The 23,641-nt window shown below is 36.1% G+C and overlaps 1 protein-coding gene across 1 annotated transcript in view; it reads left to right on the top strand.

Moving 5' to 3' along the window:
* Nucleotides 1–23,641, top strand: part of LOC150100137 (protein arginine N-methyltransferase 9-like) — a 140,915-nt gene that overhangs the window by 8,303 nt on the left and 108,971 nt on the right. The window contains exon 3 of the mRNA XM_090402507.1: nucleotides 2,019–2,202. Within this exon, the coding sequence (XP_090258633.1) occupies nucleotides 2,019–2,202 (184 nt within the window). The remainder of the gene's footprint in view (nucleotides 1–2,018; nucleotides 2,203–23,641) is intronic.

The raw sequence follows: 23,641 nt of genomic DNA, 5'->3' as shown, positions 1-23,641 counted from the left end.
ATTTCTTCTCTTGTTACATCATGATAACTGAAATTTTCACATTCTTAAGTTATCAGGGTGTAACAAAAGGGATGCTCAACAGCTGCTGCTCTCATATTAACAGGTGCAACAAAAAGTAGAGGAATGATGATTGCCAATTCACTGTTAACATGGAAGTACCTGAAACACAGTTCTTAAATATTGCATCTGTGAGATAGAGGCTGAGAAATTCACTTCAGAAGGATCATGTGTGAGTCTATTGCTTGCCTCTGGATTGATTTTTAAGCGAATTTTTAGGTGCACCACTCCAAACATGTGAGCAGTATTCTAAAAATGGTCAGATTTGGGATTTATATATAATTAAGAGTTGGTTGGGCATAATATAAGCTGTTGAATGAAAGAGAATGCCAAGTTTCTTGGATGCTGAAGAGGTTGTTGATGTGATGTCTTTATGCTAGGAAAGACTGGAGGTAAACATTAGCCTAAGCATGGAGATTTGAACTCGTCTACTGATTTGTGTATTACTAAGGTTAAAGGTAGGTGAGTTGGAATCTCTTTTGCATGAGAAATGGCAAGACTTTTTTTTTCTCAGCAATGAACGTGACAAGGTTGACCCTCCCCTCGCCCATTGAAATATAGTATATAAATCAGTATTTAATTCAATAGTTGCAGATGATCTTGTAGCCTGAGATGTCTGAGTACTGCATGGTTTGTCAGATGAGCAGGATGAGTGAAGAGTACTATCATCTGCAAAGCTATGGATATGATTACTTGTTATTGTGAATAAGTCATTTATGTACAGAAGAATGGGAGTAGGTGATAAAACAGAGCTTTGAGGCACTTCAGCATTGGTGGTGAAGCTGAAAGAGAGCCATCTGCTATGACTTGCAGAGAATGAGAATGACCAGAGAGAAAGCTGGCTACCCAATTACAGACGGTGGTGGGGAGACCGAAGGATGGCAGATTGTTTAGTAGACCTCGATGCCACACACACATGGTCAAAAGCTTTGGAAATGTCATGAGCGACAGCACAAATTTTTCCAAACCTTTCCCAGTATGTAACCACAGTGCAGTTATGTTGTTTGTTGTACTTTTTCATGATTTCATTTGGGAATTGTGAAATGGAGATAGGGACATGCATGAATCACATCTGAGATCATCAAATTCTGATTTATCTATGTCACTGAATACTTCTCCTCCTCTTTTTCCCTTTCTGTGTTTTGTGAAAATGCTATATCTTCCTGATTCTGTTACTGTCGTCTAACCTGTGCCTGTAATTTTAAATATATGATGGATACTTTGTATCCATCATATATTTCAGTGCAATATCAATGGGTATTGCAATTTTAATATGCACTTCGCATCCATGCTAACCTTGACATCTATAGACGTCATGGCTGGTTGGGTGGTTAATGCTACAAACTTCTATTTTTATTCTTGATACTTCTAGCAGTGTAGGTAAACATAACCTTTTACTTCCAGATTTATATGCCAGATAAGTACCATTTCTTTACCTAGATCATCATTAGTCTTTGATCAAGTTATTAAACTTCTCCATATTTCTTATTGATTTCCTAATTCAAGATACTTTATTTTGCTATTTTTGTAATTTCAGTAATCATAACATTTTCTACAGGTACATCTCACATTCTCCATGGAGATTCTGACCACTTGCACTAGTGCCATTTAGAGTTGTCCTGATTTTTCCTGACTCAGCATATTATTCTCTCTCTCTCTCTCTCTTTTCCTACTGGAATTCTTCTATATGAAACTGTTTCCTTCTTTGTGAAATATGTAACTGTATTGGAGTATGGTATGTCTAGTTAAAATGCTAAAATTTTAAGAAATATTATGCCATAATTATACTGTATAAACAATTTTTAAGATTACAGCTGCTTTTTTTTAATTTATTCTGTGCATTTACACATTCTGGCTGTTTTCTTTGCTTTGTTTGTCAAGTTGTTATTAAAAACTGACTTAATTTAATAAAGAATTTTAAAAGTCCACGAATTTCATGAATTAAACTGATTTATTTACAGCTGCCAGTAACAAGCTTACAATGTGTTCCTCACAAAGAGCAGTTGTTATCACATTCTGAGCAGCGGGCCTCAACATGTATTATAAAAAAAGAATATGGCCGAGCCTTAGCTCACTTTTTTATTATATTTGAATTGCAGAAGGACCATATAGAAAAGTTTAAAGAATCATTTTTAATTGCTCTAAGTATGTAAAGAAGCCTTTTTTTATTCTGTAAATAGTTTTTATAGTTTAATGTTAAAGTAATTTTTTCCCCAATATTTGACTCTGTTTTATAATATGTAGCTTAATTTTTCATAAGTAATCTAACAAAATCAATTCATAAGCATTGTTTTAATATATGCTATATTATTGTCAGGTATTCCTGTTGAAAGCAGCATGTAAAATATATCTTGTGAGACTTCAGCTATGGGGATATAGATCAGAAGGAGGAAAGGGCACATGCCAGAATGAAAATGAAATTTATACAGTTACCAATGGATAATTACCTGTAATAACAGGTGATGGAGGAGTACCAGGGATTTGAGAATGTTAGATCTGGTAATAGCATCAGAAGATCTATCTACTGTGATCTACCGTATAACTACAGTAGCAGCTGTACCTCCGATCAGGGAAAGTGACATGCAGTCGTGTCCTGGGAGGTTACTCAACATGTGGAATTTTCAATCAATAAAGGGCCTCCTCCAGTGAATCTGTAGACTTCATGGAGATGCCCATATTATAATAATAATTTTGGTAAGAAAAACAAGCTTATCAAATCAGTTTATCTGGTTATCAGTTTGTGTCTGCACCCTTTAGTAACCTATGAAGCTGTGAATTGATGTTTTTCAAATGTGATCCAATACATGAGAGGTTGGTCAGTTGGTCAACCTATAGTTAGTACTAATGGGCATAGAGTTAAGAAAGAAAAAATATGTTCATGTTTGATTTGAAGACCTGTGTATTAAGAAATGCATAAGAGAAAAGACTTCCAGGGAACAGCAGTTGAGGGAATGAAAGAGGAAGAGAAATTTGTGCTGTGTGTTTGGAGTTGAACTGTAAAGGATGTTTGGTGACTGCTGTATGCATTTCAATGGATTTAGTAGAGAGAGTTGTGAGAATTATTGTTGCTAGTTCAGATGAACATCAACTGAGGAAGCATTTATACACGATAGAGAGACACTGCTCTCGCAATTTTAGTGTCTTTTAGAGACATCAAAATTGTGAGAGCAGTATTCAGTGGTTGGCTAGACTTGTGATTTTTGTAGGGTTAATGGATGTTTAGAGGTAAAGTAATGCATTTAGCAAACAAGAAGTTCGATTTTTTTTTTGAATGCTGAGGAAGCAATAGTTGTAATGTGTTTATGCCAAGAGAGCCTTGAAGTTAGAGTAATCCCAAGAAAAGAAACGACATCTCGTTTTTTTTTTAAGAGATAAGGCAAAATTATGTTTTTCTAGCATTGAAATTTACAGGATTACCTGAACACCAAATTCTAAATTCTAACTATTCAAAAATAGTTAGAATTTAGGGTAGTAAAGGAGTTTGTGGAGATTTGTGTTATGCAGGGTTTATGAAGTGAAGAATGTAGTGTACTGTCACCAGCAAAACTGCATATTGAATTGTTGGTTAAGTAGAGTAGGTCATTGATATATATATATATATATATATATATATATATATATATATATATATATATATATATATATATATATATATATATATATATATATATAAGAAAAGAGTAGGTCTTACAAAACTCCAGCATTATTTGCATAGTTATTATTAACATCTGACCTCCATGGAGTCAGCGACTCATCATGGCAGGTAGAAACTATCACACACAAAGCTCATCCAACTGTGCCTTAAACTGATTCAATGTGTCTACATTCACAACACACTCAAATAATGCATCACTAACTACGCTCCATGTAATGAACATTCTGCTCACACTCTCCTTATTTCCGGGGATGGCTTCTTGTTCTATTCCCTTTCCATTTTATGAAAAACTCTTCCATGGCAATCCCTGAGTAGCTTATATGTCTCAATCATATATACCCCTCCTCCTGTTCACAAGGCTTTGCAATTTATGTTGTCTCAATCTGTCCTTGTATTTCACATTCGAAAGACCAATGACCTTTGTGAATTCTCTGGAGCCTTTTTAACATATCCTCATCACCATGAAAATCTGCTGACCAAAATCTGCGCACAATATTCCACATGAGGCATGATCAAAGCCTTATACAGTGGCATCATAATCTCTTTATTTCTACATCATTGCATTATCTGATGTGATGTCTTCACAACTTGTGCAGTGTGGCCCCTGAATTTCAGGACTTTGTCCCCCCCCCCCAGATCTCATCTCTATCTCCTTTAAAGTTTTCCACTAAGTGTAGTATACTTTGCATCCCATTGTTGCTTACCAAATTTCAAAACCTTACACTTTGCAACATCAAACTGATAGTTCAAGGGTCAAAGCTGCATAAATGAGATGAGATCTCCACATAGCCTTTAAAGGAATGCGGAGAACTGACCAGGGCTTCTGACCTAATGTCCAATCCTCACCTTCTCATGGTGCACCCTGTTGGGTATCTACCTGGATACTGAACAAACGAGGATGGACTGGCAATTTGGGATTTAGATGACCAAATCGTATTCTTATTGGCTTAAACGTGTGGACAGACTTATGTGTTCGTCGAACATGTTGTTTATTAATTTTAACGGTATAATAGAACACAGAAACTAAGTAAATAATTAATTTATTGACTTGATGCTGATATTTCGCTGGTATTATAACCAGCATCTTCAGAGCACAAAAACACTGTTTGTCACAATACGCAAGACTAAAACAACATGGTGTACTTAACCAAAATTGTAGCAGCAACACAAAGACTAGAGTCCTGGTTTTGGCGCCCTCTATCTGAAAAAAAAAAAAAAAAAAAAAAAAAACGCTATCATATATTACTAGAGTCCTAGAAAAGTGCTAGTTTTTTCTTAATATGACTGTCTCCCAGATCTTCGGCAAGTTAATACAGCCATATTTGTTGAGATTTGGAGTGTGTTTTAGGGCTTCTGTCGCCTCTAAGAACAATCTCTCTGATTTATATGGGTTTCTGTGTAGTACTTTTGTGTTTTTCCAGTTGATCCTGTGTGCAGGGGTATCCAGAGCATGGTCTGCTAGGCCCGACTTCCCATAATGATATTTCCGGACGTATCGTTTATGTTCGCTGATGCGGATATTCACAGTTCTTCCTGTTTGACCGTAGTAGGCTTGATTGCATGAGCAGGGTACTTGGTAGACTCCTGGATGTGATAAAGGAGGAATGCTGTCCTTGGGTGAGCGGATGAGGGTGGCTAATTTGCTACATGGTCTGAATGTGGTGCGTAGTTTATGTTTATTGAGGATTCTTGAGATCTTTTCGGATGTGCCTTTAATGTAGGGGATGGTGACTGTTTTGTTGTAGTTCTCTGTGGTGGATGGTGGGAGGGGTTTCTTAGGAGTGTTTAGTATTTTGTTTATTTTTTGTGGATTGTAGCCGTTGGCCAAGAAGGTGTGGCGTAAGTGAGTCAGTTCAGCAGTCAGAGCCTTGTCATTTGAACAGATTGCTCTCGCTCTATGGGTTAGCGTTTTTAATATGCCATATTGTTGAGAAGGATGATGGTGTGATTGTTTGTGTAAGTATCTGCCTGTATGTGTGGGTTTTCTGAAAACTGAAAATGATAAGGAACCATCTGGGAGACGTGTGATGAGTGTATCCAGGAAGGGCAGACAGTTGTTGGCTTTCAGTTCCATAGTAAAGTGGATTTTTGGATGTTGGCTATTTAAATGTGCTAAGAATGTTTTCAATGTCTCAGGGCCATGTGGCCAAATAGCAAGCACATCATCAACATAGCGTAGCCAAAGTGTTGGTTTGAGAGTGGCTGTATTGATTGCTTGTTTTTCCAGGTGTTCTATGTAAAAGTTGGCTGGGGGGGGGGAGAAAGGGGGGAGCCCATGGCTGTCCCATCAATTTGTTTGTATATTTTCCCTTTCCATGTGAAATATCCTGCATGTATTGTGAATTTGAATAGTTCAAATATATCAGGGGGGAAGTGTGACTTCAGTAGATTGAGGGTTTCTATTAGTGGTACATTTGTGAATAGTGAAGTGATGTCAAAGCTTACTATTAAGTCTGAGCTTTTTAGGGTGAGGTGTTGTAAGATGCTTTTTAGGTGTGCTGAATTTTTGATAAAGGAGGGAGAATTGTTAGTGAGAGTGGCTAGTAGCTTTGCTAAATGTCTAGCCAGTTTGTATGTGGGACTATTTATACTGTCCACAATTGGGCGTAGGGGTGTGCCTGGTTTGTGAATTTTTGGTGATCCATAGATCCTCGGTGTTTTAACATGGAAAGGTTTGAGTTTGTTAACTGTGTCTTTGGGCCAGGAAGTGACTTTTTTTAATAATTTTCGTGCCTTATTCTTTTGTGTGTTGGTAGGATTGCGATCTATAATTTTGTATGTTGACTGATCTTGTAATAGTGTGTGCATTTTGTTTTCATATTCAGTTGTGTCCATCACCACGGTTGCATTTTTCAGATAGAGGGCGCCAAAACCAGGACTCTAGTCTTTGTGTTGCTGCTACAATTTTGGTTAAGTACACCATGTTGTTTTAGTCTTGCGTATTGTGACAAACAGTGTTTTTGTGCTCTGAAGATGCTGGTTATAATACCAGCGAAATATCAGCATCAAGTCAATAAATTAATTATTTACTTAGTTTCTGTGTTCTATTATACCATTAAAATTAATAAACAACATGTTCGACGAACACATAAGTCTGTCCACACGTTTAAGGATTCTTCACGGAGACGATATCGTACGCAAGACACGACGATATGGTAAGTGGAAGTTGAAATTGATGCGGCAACTAAACAGGTTAGCCTTCTTAAAGAGGTGCCGAGACACCAAATTAATACCGAACTGTTTTAAAATCAAAAACAAGTTCCACTCGGCCAAAGCCCAACGCATCTATAAACGAGCGAGTGTAGCGCTTTTACGCGAACAAATTAACACCACTCGTCGGGAATTAGCACAAGCAAATACAACCATCAGCGAATTACGAGAATCACTGCATAATATTCTAAATACGGAACTTTGGCAGATCTTAGAGAACATCACCGACGCAACGGCAAAAAAAGAATTCGACAGAGTCAAAAACCGGCACCAAAAGAAGTTCGAAAATCTACAACAACGGAACACCATACAACGACCACAATTACAACAAGACCTCGTCGTCGTGAATCTATCGTCACTCACCTTAAGCAAAGAAGCCACGACTGCTTTAAGTCGAGGGCACAACTTTGCCATAACTCCCAAGCAAGTTCCAAAAGCCGAAATAATGGCGTCCATCGAATGAGGAATTTACGACCTGCCTCCAACAATAGCTAACAACATACGTTTAGATGTGGCCAACATCCTAATCAAGTCCAAGCCTCCAAAAAATAATATCCCACATAAAGAATTCATTGCTATAAAAGAGCTACACAACAACAGCCAGATTACCATAACAAAAGCAGACAAAGGAAATGCAACCGTGATGGACACAACTGAATATGAAAACAAAATGCACACACTATTACAAGATCAGTCAACATACAAAATTATAGATCGCAATCCTACCAACACACAAAAGAATAAGGCACGAAAATTATTAAAAAAAGTCACTTCCTGGCCCAAAGACACAGTTAACAAACTCAAACCTTTCCATGTTAAAACACCGAGGATCTATGGATCACCAAAAATTCACAAACCAGGCACACCCCTACGCCCAATTGTGGACAGTATAAATAGTCCCACATACAAACTGGCTAGACATTTAGCGAAGCTACTAGCCACTCTCACTAACAATTCTCCCTCCTTTATCAAAAATTCAGCACACCTAAAAAGCATCTTACAACACCTCACCCTAAAAAGCTCAGACTTAATAGTAAGCTTTGACATCACTTCACTATTCACAAATGTACCACTAATAGAAACCCTCAATCTACTGAAGTCACACTTCCCCCCTGATATATTTGAACTATTCAAATTCACAATACATGCAGGATATTTCACATGGAAAGGGAAAATATACAAACAAATTGATGGGACAGCCATGGGCTCCCCCCCTTTCTCCCCCCCCCAGCCAACTTTTACATAGAACACCTGGAAAAACAAGCAATCAATACAGCCACTCTCAAACCAACACTTTGGCTACGCTATGTTGATGATGTGCTTGCTATTTGGCCACATGGCCCTGAGACATTGAAAACATTCTTAGCACATTTAAATAGCCAACATCCAAAAATCCACTTTACTATGGAACTGGAAGCCAACAACTGTCTGCCCTTCCTGGATACACTCATCACACGTCTCCCAGATGGTTCCTTATCATTTTCAGTTTTCAGAAAACCCACACATACAGGCAGATACTTACACAAACAATCACACCATCATCCTTCTCAACAATATGGCATATTAAAAACGCTAACCCATAGAGCGAGAGCAATCTGTTCAAATGACAAGGCTCTGACTGCTGAACTGACTCACTTACGCCACACCTTCTTGGCCAACGGCTACAATCCACAAAAAATAAACAAAATACTAAACACTCCTAAGAAACCCCTCCCACCATCCACCACAGAGAACTACAACAAAACAGTCACCATCCCCTACATTAAAGGCACATCCGAAAAGATCTCAAGAATCCTCAATAAACATAAACTACGCACCACATTCAGACCATGTAGCAAATTAGCCACCCTCATCCGCTCACCCAAGGACAGCATTCCTCCTTTATCACATCCAGGAGTCTACCAAGTACCCTGCTCATGCAATCAAGCCTACTACGGTCAAACAGGAAGAACTGTGAATATCCGCATCAGCGAACATAAACGATACGTCCGGAAATATCATTATGGGAAGTCGGGCCTAGCAGACCATGCTCTGGATACCCCTGCACACAGGATCAACTGGAAAAACACAAAAGTACTACACAGAAACCCATATAAATCAGAGAGATTGTTCTTAGAGGCGACAGAAGCCCTAAAACACACTCCAAATCTCAACAAATATGGCTGTATTAACTTGCCGAAGATCTGGGAGACAGTCATATTAAGAAAAAACTAGCACTTTTCTAGGACTCTAGTAATATATGATAGCGTTTTTTTTTTTTTTTTTTTTTTTTTCAGATAGAGGGCGCCAAAACCAGGACTCTAGTCTTTGTGTTGCTGCTACAATTTTGGTTAAGTACACCATGTTGTTTTAGTCTTGCGTATTGTGACAAACAGTGTTTTTGTGCTCTGAAGATGCTGGTTATAATACCAGCGAAATATCAGCATCAAGTCAATAAATTAATTATTTACTTAGTTTCTGTGTTCTATTATACCGTTAAAATTAATAAACAACATCTTATTGGCTTAAACCAAAATACAAAATGATGGTACAACATGACAAAATTTCATGTTGGCTGGGGTGTCACCCGGTTAAACAAGGCCCCCGTTGCTTTCCAGGGAACCAGGTTGAACAACGAAAAGTCAGCTACTGGAACAAATCCGAAAACACACCCCAACTCAACATCACCAGAGTTAAACATCGGCACTATCAACATAAGATGCCTGAATGGCAAAGAAAGCTAGCTGAGGAGTAGATAATAAAATATTGACATAATAGAGGTGACTGAAACAAAAAAGACAAAAAACTGGTGAGATCTTTCTGAGCAATAAATACAAAATTTTATATTCAAGCAATGACAATCAAGGAAAAGAAGTTATAGCCATAGTATTCAACACAAAATATGAGGCTAATCTTCTTGAATGGCAGGCAGTCTCAAGTAGAGTGATGCCTGCCATTTGTGCCTATGGTCTCACAGAAGGTTCTACTAAGGTAGAAGTGGAGGAATTTTTTGATGCTTTAGGGAAAGCAACTGACACAACGAAAAGGAAAAGTTGGTCTCTGTTGGGCATCTAAATAGCAGAGTAGGAAATGATTGTCAGACATACAAAAATATTTTGGGAAAATTTGGAGAAAAGTGCAAAGCTAATAATAATGGCAAATATCTGTTGAATTTCTGCCCAGGACATGGTCTGGTTATTACTAACACCATGTTCCAACATAAAAATGTTCACAAATTCACATGGAGAGAAGAGGCAAGGAATAAGAAAAGTCTCATTGACTATGTTATTGTAGATAGTGATGTTTTCTCCCTGGTGCAGGACACCAGAGTGTACAGAGGATTTGAAATTGGAAGTGATCACTATTTAGTCTTAAGCAGGATAAAATTGAATTTCTGATTGAAAAGAATAACACGTAAGAAAGTTTTAAAGCGAATAAAATTTGAGCAGCTCTCAGATGTGAACTGCAGACTAAAATACACAAAGATTATTGAAGAAAAAATGAAAGAGTTTGAGAACAAGAACCAAAATTTGAAGAAAACCCTGATTGATTCAGCCAGAGAGGCATGTGGTGAGGTTGTCTGCAAGGATAGAAAAATCAGAACTCCATGGTGGACACAGGATGTTAAAGAGGCAGTGAAGGAAAAGAAGAAAGCATATCAAAAGTTCCTGGCAAATAAGTCAGCTTGTGCTCTTAGAGAATACAGAGACAAATGTAAAAAAGCTAAACACTGTGTAAAACTAGCTAAACAAAAGTCATGGGAGGACTTTGGCAAGAATATAGAAAATAAATATCAAGAAGGTGGTAAGATATTCTGGAGGTTGTTGAAGAAGCTTAGAAATGGAGGAAAGAGGGCTGTAAAAGGAATTAGAGATGATGAAGGTGACATGAAAACGGGAGTAAAAGATATCCTTGAAGTATGGATTAATTACTTCGAAAAATTGCTGAATGAAACAAGCAGTGATAGCACAATGGTAAACACTAGATAGGCATACAGTCAGGAATACATATCCATACTTGAAGTAGAAAAAGCCATAAAAGGCTTGAAATGTGGAAAGGCAGTAGGAGTAGATGATATTCAACCAGAAATGCTGAAGCATGGTGGTATGAGTCTTACAGTGGCGGCACTGCATAGTCCAGAAGGCCTGGACAGAGGGACGAATTCCTGATGATTGGAGTAGAGCTCTAATAGTGCCCATATATATAAAGGGAAATAAAACTGAATGTGAGAATTACACAGGTATTTCCCTACTGAGTGTTCCTGGCAAGATCTATGCAAGTATACTTGAGAAACAGTTGAGAAGAATTGTGGAAGAAAAGCTTGGTGAAGAACAAGCTGGATTCAGGCCAAATAGAGGCTGTCAGGATCAGATCTTCACTTTACGACAAATAGTTGAGAAAGCATGGGAATATAACAAAGATCTGTATTTACGTTTTGTCAATCTGGAAAAGGCATATGACAAAGTGTGAAGAGAGAAACTATTCAATACTCTACAGTTATATGGTGTCGATATGGCATTATATCAACCAATACTTGGTCTTTATTTGAGTTGTAAATCAGCAGTTAGAATTGTATGAAGTATAGGAAGATGGTTTAATGTTAAATCTGGTGTGAGACAAGGATGTACATTATCCCCTCTGTTATTCATTATCTATATGGATCACATTATGAAGGAAAGTGGTATTAAACATGATATCAGAATTGAAGATGTTAATGTCAGCTCTTTGCTTTATGCGGACAATATTATACTTCTAAATAAATCTACTACAAGTTTGCAAGATTCCCTTTTTAAATTGAATGACTGTTGTAATAGATATGGTATGAAGGTCAGCAATTAAAAGACAAAAACAATGAAAATAGGTAGAATCGTTGAAAATGTCAAAGTGTTGTGAACGAAGAAGAACCTATAGAACAAGTAAATCATTTCAGCTAGGCACGATTTTTAGTGAAGATGGTAAATTACTTAGGCACGATTTTTAGCGAAGATGGTAAATTAAATATGGAAATAGACAATAGAATCAACAAAACTGGTATGGTAGGAAGTCAATTGAATAAATTCATATGGAATAAGAAAAAAATTAGTCGGAACACTAAATTAGCTGTATACAAGACAGTGTTCAAACCCGTTTTAACTTATGGATCTGAGAGCTGGGTCAGAAGTAAAACACTTGACCAAAGACTAGTGACCACAGATATGTGAGGCCTGAGAAAGATTAGAGGCGTGAACAGATAGCATCAATGGCAGTATCATATTAAAAACGAGATTATTAGGAAAGAACTTGACATTGTCAGCATCCCGGAATGCGTTAGCAAAGCTAATCTCAGGTGGTATGGTCACTTAAACAGAATGGGCGAGGAAAGATTAGCAAAACAATTGTTTTCTACCAGATTGGCAGGAAAACGATCCAGAGGAAGACCAAGATATAGGTGGATTGATAAGGTACAAAGAGCCTTAGACGATAGAAATATAAGATCTGATAATGTTGGAGCCTTGACAAGTAACAGACTGATTTGGAGGAAAATTGTATATAGGAAGTTAGTAATGATTTAAATTTTTCATGTAGTACTATCATATCCTGTACACCCCTTTAGGGTACATGTCAGGAATTTGATGATGATGAACTTTTAGTTTGACTTACCTGTCCATTAAAGTCCTACTGTGAGGCCATAACATCTGTTTGACTCTGCATTGCTCTCTCTAATTTTGCATCATCTGCAAACAGCTGCATATCATCAGTTAAACCTATCCCAATATCATTAATATACAATTTGAACAACAATGGTCCCAAAAATGGTTCCCCTTGCATCACACCATAAGTGACCTTCCTCTTTCGGGATACTGCGCCCCCATATACAATTTTCTGATACCTATCTGACAGCCAGTCGCTGATCTAACTCAGGAGTATGTTATCTAATCCCATTCATTTCAGCTTATTTAACAGCTTGCTGTGTGGCAGTCTATCCAATGCTTTTGCAAAATTTAAGTATTCCACTGTATATGCATCCTCCTTGTCCAAGACATTTGTCACCTTGTTATAGTACATACATAAGTAAGTTAGTATATGATCTCTCTCTTTAACAAATGCATGCTGATAACCACAGAGAATATTGCTGGTATCAACCCATTTCTGTATCCTAGTTCTGACCAATCTTTCTAGTACCTTCACCACAACTTCAGATATACAGGTTGGCTTATAATTTGTAGCCACAGCCTTATCACCACCTTTATGCAGTGGAACAATTTTACCTTCTTTCCACTCTCTTGGACCCTCTGCTGATGTAAGACTTTTATTAAACAGGCATGCCAGTGCTACTGGCATGCCTGTTTAATAAATTCTCTGGAACATGTAACCAATGGTGATATATCATCAAATCTTATATCTTTATTGACATCAAGTTATTTATTTCCTCAAAAACCTCCTCCTCACTCATAGTTAAGCATCCTCTCCTATGTCCTCTACACTTTAGTTTTTCATGATTTCATACTGTGAGAAGTAAGAAGATAAAGAATTGTTAACCATCATACACATAGCTGTTGCAGAAGTCACAGGAAAAAACCAAATGATGAAATCCTTTCCATGTTTAAATTCTTAAGTGCTGGGAGAAGCTTATGTTAGAGGCTTAATGGAGTAAAACAGCACTGATAAAAGATTAAAAATATTATTTAATTCTTCCAATATTTCGTCAGGTAGTATAATATGAGACTTGTAACGCACACAGTAAAGTCTCTTGGCTTCTTGTATATGGAAATATGATGACTTTTGCATTACTTTAACCTTGGCATCACTTCTGGGTCTGGCTCCCACTGATGAGACCTCAATAAAGTTTGAAACTGGTCTGGGATTAGACATGTCCTTAAGAATATGTATAATGCTATACATAGTGGGACACACACAAAAGGCAACACAAAAATAAGTGAAACACGTGGGTGAAAGATTAGAGTCCTAAGTGGTGTGGTGCCATTTGTGGCCAGCCTAGTATGTAAACTGAGATTTTGAAGTATTAGTGTTTCCCATATTTTGGAAAGTTTAATGCAACCATAGTTATTTAAATTAGGCTGATTTCTGAGAGCAGCTGCAGATTCCAACAGTAGTCTTTCACTTTTAAATTTACTGATAAAGCATGGTGGTCTTTATCCAACTGATTTTATGAGCCATATCTAAACCATAGTCTGCAAAGCCTGATTGACCATAGTCATGACTGCAGAACTGCAGATATTTTTTGTTTTCTTCCATACAGATGTTGGCTGATCTTCCCGTCTGTCTCCATAGTGGGTCAACTTGCAGGAAGAGGCCACTTTATATACTCCAAGCACAGATAGAGAGGAGGGAACTGATCTTTAGTAGAACATATAAGGATAGCAAGCTTTTGTTGTGGGGCTTGAAAGTCATGCAGAGATTGTATTTCTTTAAAACTTTGGCTATTTTTTTTCTGAAGTGCCTTGGACATAGGGGGATGATGATGATAGCATTACTAAAATCTTTCTGAAGAGAAGGTCGGGGATTGATACTGTGGGAATTGTAGCCATCAGATAAGAAGGTGTAGTGTATGTGATTAAGTTGTGCTGTAAGAGAGGATTCATTAGAACATAGGTTATAGGTTTTATTGTTTAGTGTTTTAATGATGCTATAGTGTTGAGAGAGGTGATGGAAAAGTTTATGAATGTATCATCTGCTTGTGTGGCTGAGCTTCCTGTATGCTATAAAGAACAGGTTACCATAGTGTAGGCATACTATCAAGGTGTCTAGAAAGGCTAAATGATTATTAGTTTATTTTTCCATGCTAAACTGTATTATTATTATTATTATGTATAACCTCCAGGGTGTCTCATTGAGGGAGGGCACCTACTCTATAACTCTGTCTCCACCCAATTCGCCAACTACAATGAACCACAATCATCATCATCTACACCAACACCATCTACCGCCCACCACCACCACCACTAGTATTTTCACAGACAATCACAAACATCTGTGCCCATGGTGGGATTCAAACCCGCAGCCTTTTGTCTGAAGAGAGCAGACATGCTAACCACTTGACCAACCAGGCCAGTATTCTATTGCAAAGACTATTGAGGTGAGAGAGGAAAGAGTCTAATGCGTGTGGACCATGAGTCCAAATGGAGAATACATTATCCACATATCTTAACTACATATGCTTTAGAATGAGTATTTAGGCTTAGGTGTTGGTTTACACTCATGTTAAACTTTAATGGAATAATTACAGCACAAAAAATAATTAAACAGCAACTTTAATTGTTTCAATATTTCATCTCAGTCACAGAGAGATCTTCAGGAATACAATGTTAAAATTGTAATAATACACACAAGAAACAATAAGTGGAAATTAGAATATGGCTAATAGAATCAGTTGATCTTGATATAGGGATCATAACTTTGAAAGTTATTTTTCTTATTTGTAAATAAAATAACTTGCTCTAATATGTTTGCTTTTGTCACCATGATTTCTACACAGTGAATTGTAGAAGACATGTTACTGTCACACAGAACAATTATATGCAACATATTATTAAAAATTTATTTCTGATTTGAAATTTGGATTTCTTTCCCACTAAAATGGGTGCAATTGTGTGACAGTTATAGTGAACAGTTCCATATATTTGAAGCAATGCTTGTTCAGGCAAAAGGATCTTCAGTTTACTTGCTGGTTTGTAATGAAAGAAACTGCTGATATGATTTCTTTGATATAAACTTTGAGGAAAACCTTTTCTTTTAAACTGAGTAACTTAACAAAGGATTATACTATGTATGCTATAGTTGTTCATATGAAATGCAATAATATGCCAATACAATTTTGATTCCTGAAAAACTAGAAGTAATAGAGAAATTTAAGTTCATATTTGAATTCAGCATGTCAAAAATAAACAAACTTACTTTCAATTCAATTTTGATTTTATTACATCCATTCCTAATGTAGTATCTAGACTTTATAAGCAAACTTCGAAAAAACTTTTAACTTCACAAATTAATAAAGATTACCAAAAGTAATTTACTAATTTATGGAACTTAAAAGGATTAAAACAATAATATAATTTCTTGTCTCATCTACTGTGCAATTATAATTAACTTATAGTTAGTGTCGTGAGTGAACATGCAGTAGATGTGAGTGCTAAAAAAATGTTTTTAATTAGTGTATAGAGAGGTTTTTTATTGCAAAGTGTGCTGTATTTTTTATTTATTTATTTTTTTTTTTTCGTTTGGATACAAGTGACCTTTAGTAGTGTTGTTGAAATTTTTTGTTGTTTATATTGTGTTTTGTTACTTGTTTGTTCATATTTCTTCTACTTCTGAAAATGGTGTCCATAAAGAAATGTACGTTAGCAGCATGTAAGGCTTCGGTATGGGAGATCTACTTCTGCCTTGGATTTTTGGATGCATTGCAAAAATTACTATATGTATGTGTTACCACTGAAGCTCGAAGGTCATTAATGTGCAGATTACCTAGCTAATCTGCAGATTAACTGATTTGCTCCGTTAACGTGGGAATCAAGAGTTTTCCGCATTTTACCTAGGTAATGTGCACATTAACGGCTCTCGTATCGTTAACATTCAAAAGTTTGTATCTCTCATTTCCTTTCCCTACTCCTTCCCCCCTCTCCCTCCACTTTTAGTTTGGTTTCGCCAGTGTCTTGTCGTCGAAAGAAGATGTCCCTGCTGTAGAAATATCTTTATGTCAAACAGCAATAAAACAATCCCTTGGTACTGGGCAGAGTTTCAGAAAATGTGACTGTAAATCTAAATGTACCACAAATAGGTGTGCTTGTCGCAAAAACCAATTGCTATGTAATTCAAAGTGTCACCAATCTTTAGATTGCACTAATAAGTAAACATAATTTTATCATATGTTTTGCAAATTCATTTCCTTAATTGTAATAATATTTTAAACCATTTGATTCTTTGTATTATAGTTTTTTAATTGCTGTTGTTCCAGCAAAGATCTTATTTCACTTTAACAAGTGCCTAGTAGGTAATGTGCAGATTATCTAGGTAATTTGCAGATTACCTAGGTACTTTGAGAAATGAAAAGTGTATTGCTATTGAGAAATGAAACAATTTTCGGCACGTTAACGGATCACCCTAGTTAATCTGCAGAATAACTGATTTCTGCACTTTAGCGGCAACATATGCACCAGAAAATGTAACTTTTTTAGATAAATGAGAAAAAGGAAAGCATTAACATATATGAAAAGTGTCTTGATAGATTAGAGTGATTAGAAACGGGAGCAAGTGTCGGGCTGTAATAGAAGAGCTTAGGCAAGAGTTAGTGAAAATGAAAAGCAAAATGAAACATCTGGAAGAGGATATTAAACATCTAAAGAAGAAATTGGCTGATGAGAATGAGAAAGAGGAAGTTAGTATTACGAAGAAAGGGGTCAAAAGATAGTCGTATATCATTGTATGGGGGACTCGATCATTAGAGGTCTGATGACAAATAAAGTGCACAAAACATGCTTTCCTGGTGGAACAATGAAGCAGATAACTGATGTGTTGCAGAAAAGGAAAGACTGGGCATCAAAATTAGTGGTAGTCATAGACACAAATTACTTAGTTGGGGAAAAAATGAAAGTTGATAGAGACTTGAGGAAGTTGTAGCAGGTAAAGAAGAATAGTGTTGTTGGAAAAGCTGTAGGCTTGTTGATGCCCAGATATGACAGCATGAATCGACTTCACTTGACTTAGTGAGAAGGTACAGAGTCAAGAAGTTAATGTAGCAAATAATCAGTCTACTCGTGAAGCGGGATTGTACAACAGGAGAAAGATGGATATGAAGTTGAAGATGTGGTTGCGCAGCACAAGGTGATGGAATGCATAAAGGTGAGGATGAGACAGGTAGAAATGGAAATCAGAGTCAGGATCAGGGAGACAGGAGTCGTCAGACCGAAGACAGGTGTGGTATAGCAGCTAGAATAGAGAATGTTTGTGCTGGTAGAATGGCCTCAAGAACACAGGGATTGTTATGTTTGTACACAAATGTAAGATGTATTCAAAAAAGAGAGCTGAGTTTGTTGCATTGATTGAGTCAGTATGCCCAAAGATAATTGGAATAAGTGAAACTTGGTTGTCTGAGGAGGATGTGACGTCGAGAATAGAAATAGAAGGATATAATTTTCCGGAAGGATAGAAATGTGAAAAGATGAGATGGAGTGCTGTTAATGATTGCAGAGAAATTGTCCACAAAGTGTGGAAGTTGATAGCGCAGGCACAGATTTTGAATCTGTGTGATGTGAAGTTGAAATAAACAGCATAGTATATCCGATAGGATGCTGTTATAGGCCAGGGAATGCAGAGAATACCTATTGTGAAATGTTTAGGCAAATTAGTTGGGCATGTAAAAAGAAGGTGATCCTGATGAGAGACTTGAATTACAGGAATATAGAATGGAAGGAGGAGATAGTGTATTGCAGGGGTGTTCAACCCGTTGATCGATTTTTGGTCGATCTGTTGAGTATTCCTCCTTACTTACAAATTTAATTAAAACTGAACACATAATATTTTATTTATCATTATTTTGTATTATTTTTAATTCACTTTAAGTGTATTGCTATTGTTTATTTATTTTTCGTTAAAATTGTCAAATCAGTAATTTTCTTATAAGTCTGGGTAAATGAATTTTGGATCAGTGGAAGTCAAACAGTGAGCCAAGTGAATACGATTATAAGCAAAGTGTAAAAACTCGATTGTAGCTTAAATATTCCAAAGCACATTACATCGATTTTTTACTTAGGTTAAATCCCATGTGAATATTGTAAAAAAATAAACTTTGTTTGCCTCGGTATAGTTTGTATTAGATGTTTTTGTAAATAACTCTTTTGAAGCTAACTGTATATACTGCTTTAATAAGAATATGTTAGAGTGTTAAAAACAAAGGCAATGTTTTTGTTGCCGAAGCTGCACATGGTGGCATTAGAAAGATTGTTAATTGAACTTGTATGTATGAGAAAGGCTTGCAGGCTCTAAGTGTAAACATCTCCAAAGTCAGTCAGAAAGCGTTCAAACAACTTTTCGATGGCCGGCAACTTACAATCAAAAGAAAGTGGAGGAGAACAAAAGGCATGCCGAACTTGAAACTTAAGATGAAAGACTCATACTGATTCTTTGGGGGTTGCCAAACTTCATGCGAGGTCTCAGAGGAGGCCTAGTAAAAAGGGAATGAAGCAAGTAGAAGGAGTCCTGGTTCCAGAATTGCTGTCAGAGAGGAGGCCACCTGGTCCAGAGTTGCCATCAGAGAGACTGCCCGGATCCACATTGCTTCAGAGAGGAGTTTCCTGTTTCCAGAAAGGAGCTTCTTGGTTCGAGACATCGCTAGAGAGAGAGAGAGAGAGACTACTTCTAGGCTGCAGATAAGGTTTCAAATTGCCAAAAGGAAGAGTTCCAATTGCTAGAGAAAAGTTTCCAGGCCAGGTTAATGTCAGACATTCACCAGTCTGTTGCGTTTTCATTACAATTTGAGGAATCCAACGACTTCACTGATATTGCTCAGTTAATGGTATTTATTCACATGGCGTTTCAAGATTATTCAAGTAAAGAAGAACTTTTGAAAATTATACCATTATTGGGAAGGACTAGGGGAGAAGACATTTTTTCGGCATTTGATGAATTTGTGAAACAACACAAACTTCCGCTTTTTAAACTTGTGTCTATTACTACTGATGGTGCTCCTGCAATGATCGGTAATAAATCAGGCTTCATTTCATTATGTAAAAACTATGACAAATATCCAGATTTTTTAACGTACCACTGTATTATTCACCAACAAATACTGTGTAGTAAAAGATTAAACACAAAAGATGTTTTGCATATTACATTTAAAATTGTAAATTTTGTTTGAGGAAAAGCCCTGCGACAGTGGTTATTTAAATTACAGGCAGATGATGATAGGGAACTTATGTTGTACAATAATGTTTGCTGGCTCAGCGGAAGTCAATTTTTAGAAAGATTTCTTGTATTAATTAACGATATAAAAAATTTTGTTGATGAAAAAGGAGATATTTATCCACAATTGAGTGATTAAAGATGGTTGTTACACTTATCATTTTTAGTAGATTTCTGTATGAAATTAAGCAGTTTAAATTTAGAGTTACAAGGTAGAGATAAAAATTTAATTGGCATGTTAAGTTCAATAAAAACTTTCCAACAATACTTTCATTAAAGAAAAATATAAATGACCACAAATTTTGACATCTCCCATATTTATTAAAATTTTTTTAACAAAATCAAGAAATGCTTTGCTATGATTTAAAAGAATTTATTCGTTAAATAGAATTAGTTGAGGAAGAAATAAATTCAAGATTTAAAGATTTTAATAAAACTGAAATGATTATATTTTTTATCAATAATCCATTTCAAGAAAACCTTAACATCACAGAAATTTCAAATAAAATTAGTGGGCTGTTTGATATAAACCAAGCTGAAGTAGAACTTGAGATAATAAACATTCAGAATAGTTTACATTAAAATCAATAAACAATGAAGTCATTTGGAAGTATGCACATGAAAAATTCCCAGTATTAACTGATATTGTGCGAAAAATCTGTCATGTTTCGGATTGACATACTTGTCAGAAACTGCATTTTCAAATACGACCATTATAAAAATTCAATTATGAAACCAAATTACAAATGATCATTTGGATGATTGTCTGCGATTGGCCACTTCTTCATATCAACTTGACTATGAAAATATTGCGAGGTCCAAACAATGCCAAATTTCACATTAACTTTTTTTTTTTTTTTAATCAACCAGCATTTCCTGTAACTTGTGAGTTTGTAATCAATCTGTTGTTTTTTCTAACTTTGGTTTTCCAAAATAGAGAAATAAATATTTTATTCCAATATATATATATATATATATATATATATATATATATATATATATATTTTTTTTTTTTTTTGTATTAAAATATTTGTTCTATTAAAATAATTAAAAGTGATAAATAAATTTTTAAATACACAAATAAAGTTTTTAATTGTGTATTTTTTTTAGTTGTTTATTTGTGCGTAATCAGATATCAGGTTGGGGGAATGTGATCTATATAAGAGAGTAGATCGCCTAAATAACTTATATATAGGAGAGTAGATTGCCTAAATAACTTATATATAGGAGAGTAGATCGTCGAATAACTTTTTATAGAAAAGTAGCTCGCGTAGTAAAAAAAAAAAGGTTAAACACCACTGGTGTATGGGAACAAGGAGAGTGAGTTTGGGGAATTTCTGAGAGATAAAGTCTCTCATCAGGATCACCTTTTTACATGCCCAACTAATTTTTCTAAACATTTCACAATAGTTATTCTCTGCATTCCTGGCCTATAACAGCATCCTATTGGATAATATACTATGCTGTTTATTATATCTCACCAACTGCTGGTAGTTGTTAACGAAGTGTTGACACTGCCGCCAGTTGGTGAGAGTGATCATGAGGTGCTTGTTTGGGAAGTGATGAAACAAGAAAAGGTTACTGCCAAAAATGGATATATATGGAAGTATAAAGCAGCTGATTATAGGAAGTTCTGTAGTCAGCATCGGTACATTCAGTAGAAGAGCTGAGTGGAAAAGATGTCGACAATGCATGGAAACTCACAAAACAGTGTATAACTGCATACCGTATTTACTCAAATATAACTTGCCCTCGTGTATATTTCATGCCCCTGATTTTACTTTACAAAAAAGGAAATTAAATGTTTCACATATAGTTCGCACATGAAAAAAGTTTAAAACACGAAGAAATAGACAGTGAATGTTGTTATTGCAGTTTCAGATATTTTGGAATTCAGTTGAAGAGAATCAGCATTTCAATTCAACACTCGTTGGCTTGCTTTTGTCATGGAGTAGCGTGATCTTTTGTTTATACCGCACTAATTATATGCATAGAGATGGAGGCAACCAACAGAGGAAATGTGGGAGTGAGAGCACTGACTTCTACTCGATCTTGGATTGTGCAGGGGGGGGGGGAGGATTAAGAGACCATCATTAGAACTGTTGTACAACTAGATTTTGAGAGTTTGGGACATGATTTCACCAGAAATAATTAATTTAATTACAGAAGCATTGTTGCAAAAGATGAATCTTTTGAATGATAATGTGAGCAGCCAATTGTGTAAATAATGTTGATAATTAAAATTTAAATTCATTCATTTTATAAATAATGTGAGCAAGTATAAATTGTAATGAATACTGAGGATTTAATTATAAAGTAAGCTATAATTTAGTTTTTTCCTGAAAAACTTTAGTTTCCAAAAGTCCCCTCATATATCTCGCACCGCAATTCTTTACCTTTAATTTTGGAAAAAAGTGCGAGTTATATTCCAGTAAATACAGTATACCAAGGGTTAAGTGAGTAAATAGAGTAGGAGTGAAATGGATGAACAGTGAAATCAAGCAATCTGTGCTGGAAAAGAATGCTATGGAGGAGGCACAAGACACTTGGTGGTGATCGGATCCATGAAGAGTATAAAGTGCAGGCTAGAAAGGTGACGAGCATGGTAAAGAAAGAAAAGGTGCAGTATGAGAAGAGATTGGCAGGTCAGGCCAAGGTTAACTCAAGGGAATTTTTCCACTATATAACAAGCAAGAGAAAGAATAATTATAGCAGGTTGACACTGGTGGATAGTCATGGGAGCAGAATAACAGTTGCAAAAGATATAGTGGAATTATCGAACGAACAATTTATCAGCTTATATCGTCCGGTGTAAATGATACAGTGCAATATATAGAAGGGAGGCAAGTATTAAGAGAACTAGAAGTGAAAGAATAAGAGATGTTGGTTGGGTTAGATGTTAATAAGGCTGTGGGAATGAATTACATATCACCACATATTCTTAAGGAATGTGAACCACAGTTGGCTATGCCCTTGACCTGGTTATTTAATGAAAGTCTTGCTTTCATTAAGTGGGTAGGGTTCCTAAGGAGTGGAAAGAAGGTAAAATAGTACCACTTCACAAGCATAGGTTTAGGACAGAAGTCTCCAACTATAGACTAGTTTGCATAACTAGTTCTTATCAATGTGTTGGAATTGCAGAGATTGGTTTGGTTAGGAATAGAATACAGGATTGGATTGATGGACATAGCATTCTTTATTGATGGTCAGCATGAATTTGTAAAAGATAGTCCTGTTTATCAATTTATTTGCATTTTATGATAAGGTAACAAGTATGTTAGATAAGGGAGAATCATATACAATGATATTCTTGGACTTTGCAAAAACAATTGATTGATTACCACATGATAAGTTGGTGTACAAGCTGCAGAAGATGGGAATAGATAGTATATTGGCTAGATGGATCAGAGATTGGTTCTCTGAACAATACCAGCAGTTGTGTATGATGGAGCAGTGTCTCAAAAAAAGGAGTGTAACCAGTGCATGCCACAAGGTTCTGTTCTTGGGCCCATACTGTTTAATTTGTTTGTAAACAATGTGGATTGACTGGGGATCTTCAGTTGTTTTCTGATGATGCAAAGTTGGGAAGCATTATAAGTAGTACTGCTGATGTTAATTCCCTTCAGGAAGATTTGAATAAACTTTTGGCTTGGACAAAGGAGTGGGATTCTAGTTTTAATATCATTAAGTGCAAGATATTGCATTTCAGAGTGCAGAAATATAAGGTAGTGTATACTATACATTGATGGTGCCTTAATGAAGGAAGTTGGTGAAATTAGAGATTTGGGAGTGATGGTTTGACAGTAGACCGAAGTTTAGAGGACATATTGCTAGTGTTGCAAAGGC

This window comes from Typopeltis vanoorti, chromosome 13, assembly GCF_054136105.1.
Source record: "Typopeltis vanoorti isolate ZY-2024b chromosome 13, IOZ_Tvanoo_1.0, whole genome shotgun sequence".
Lineage (NCBI taxonomy): Eukaryota > Metazoa > Arthropoda > Arachnida > Uropygi > Thelyphonidae > Typopeltis > Typopeltis vanoorti.
The sequence above is the reverse complement of the archived record's forward strand: the minus strand, read 5'-3'. Positions and strand labels throughout refer to the sequence as shown.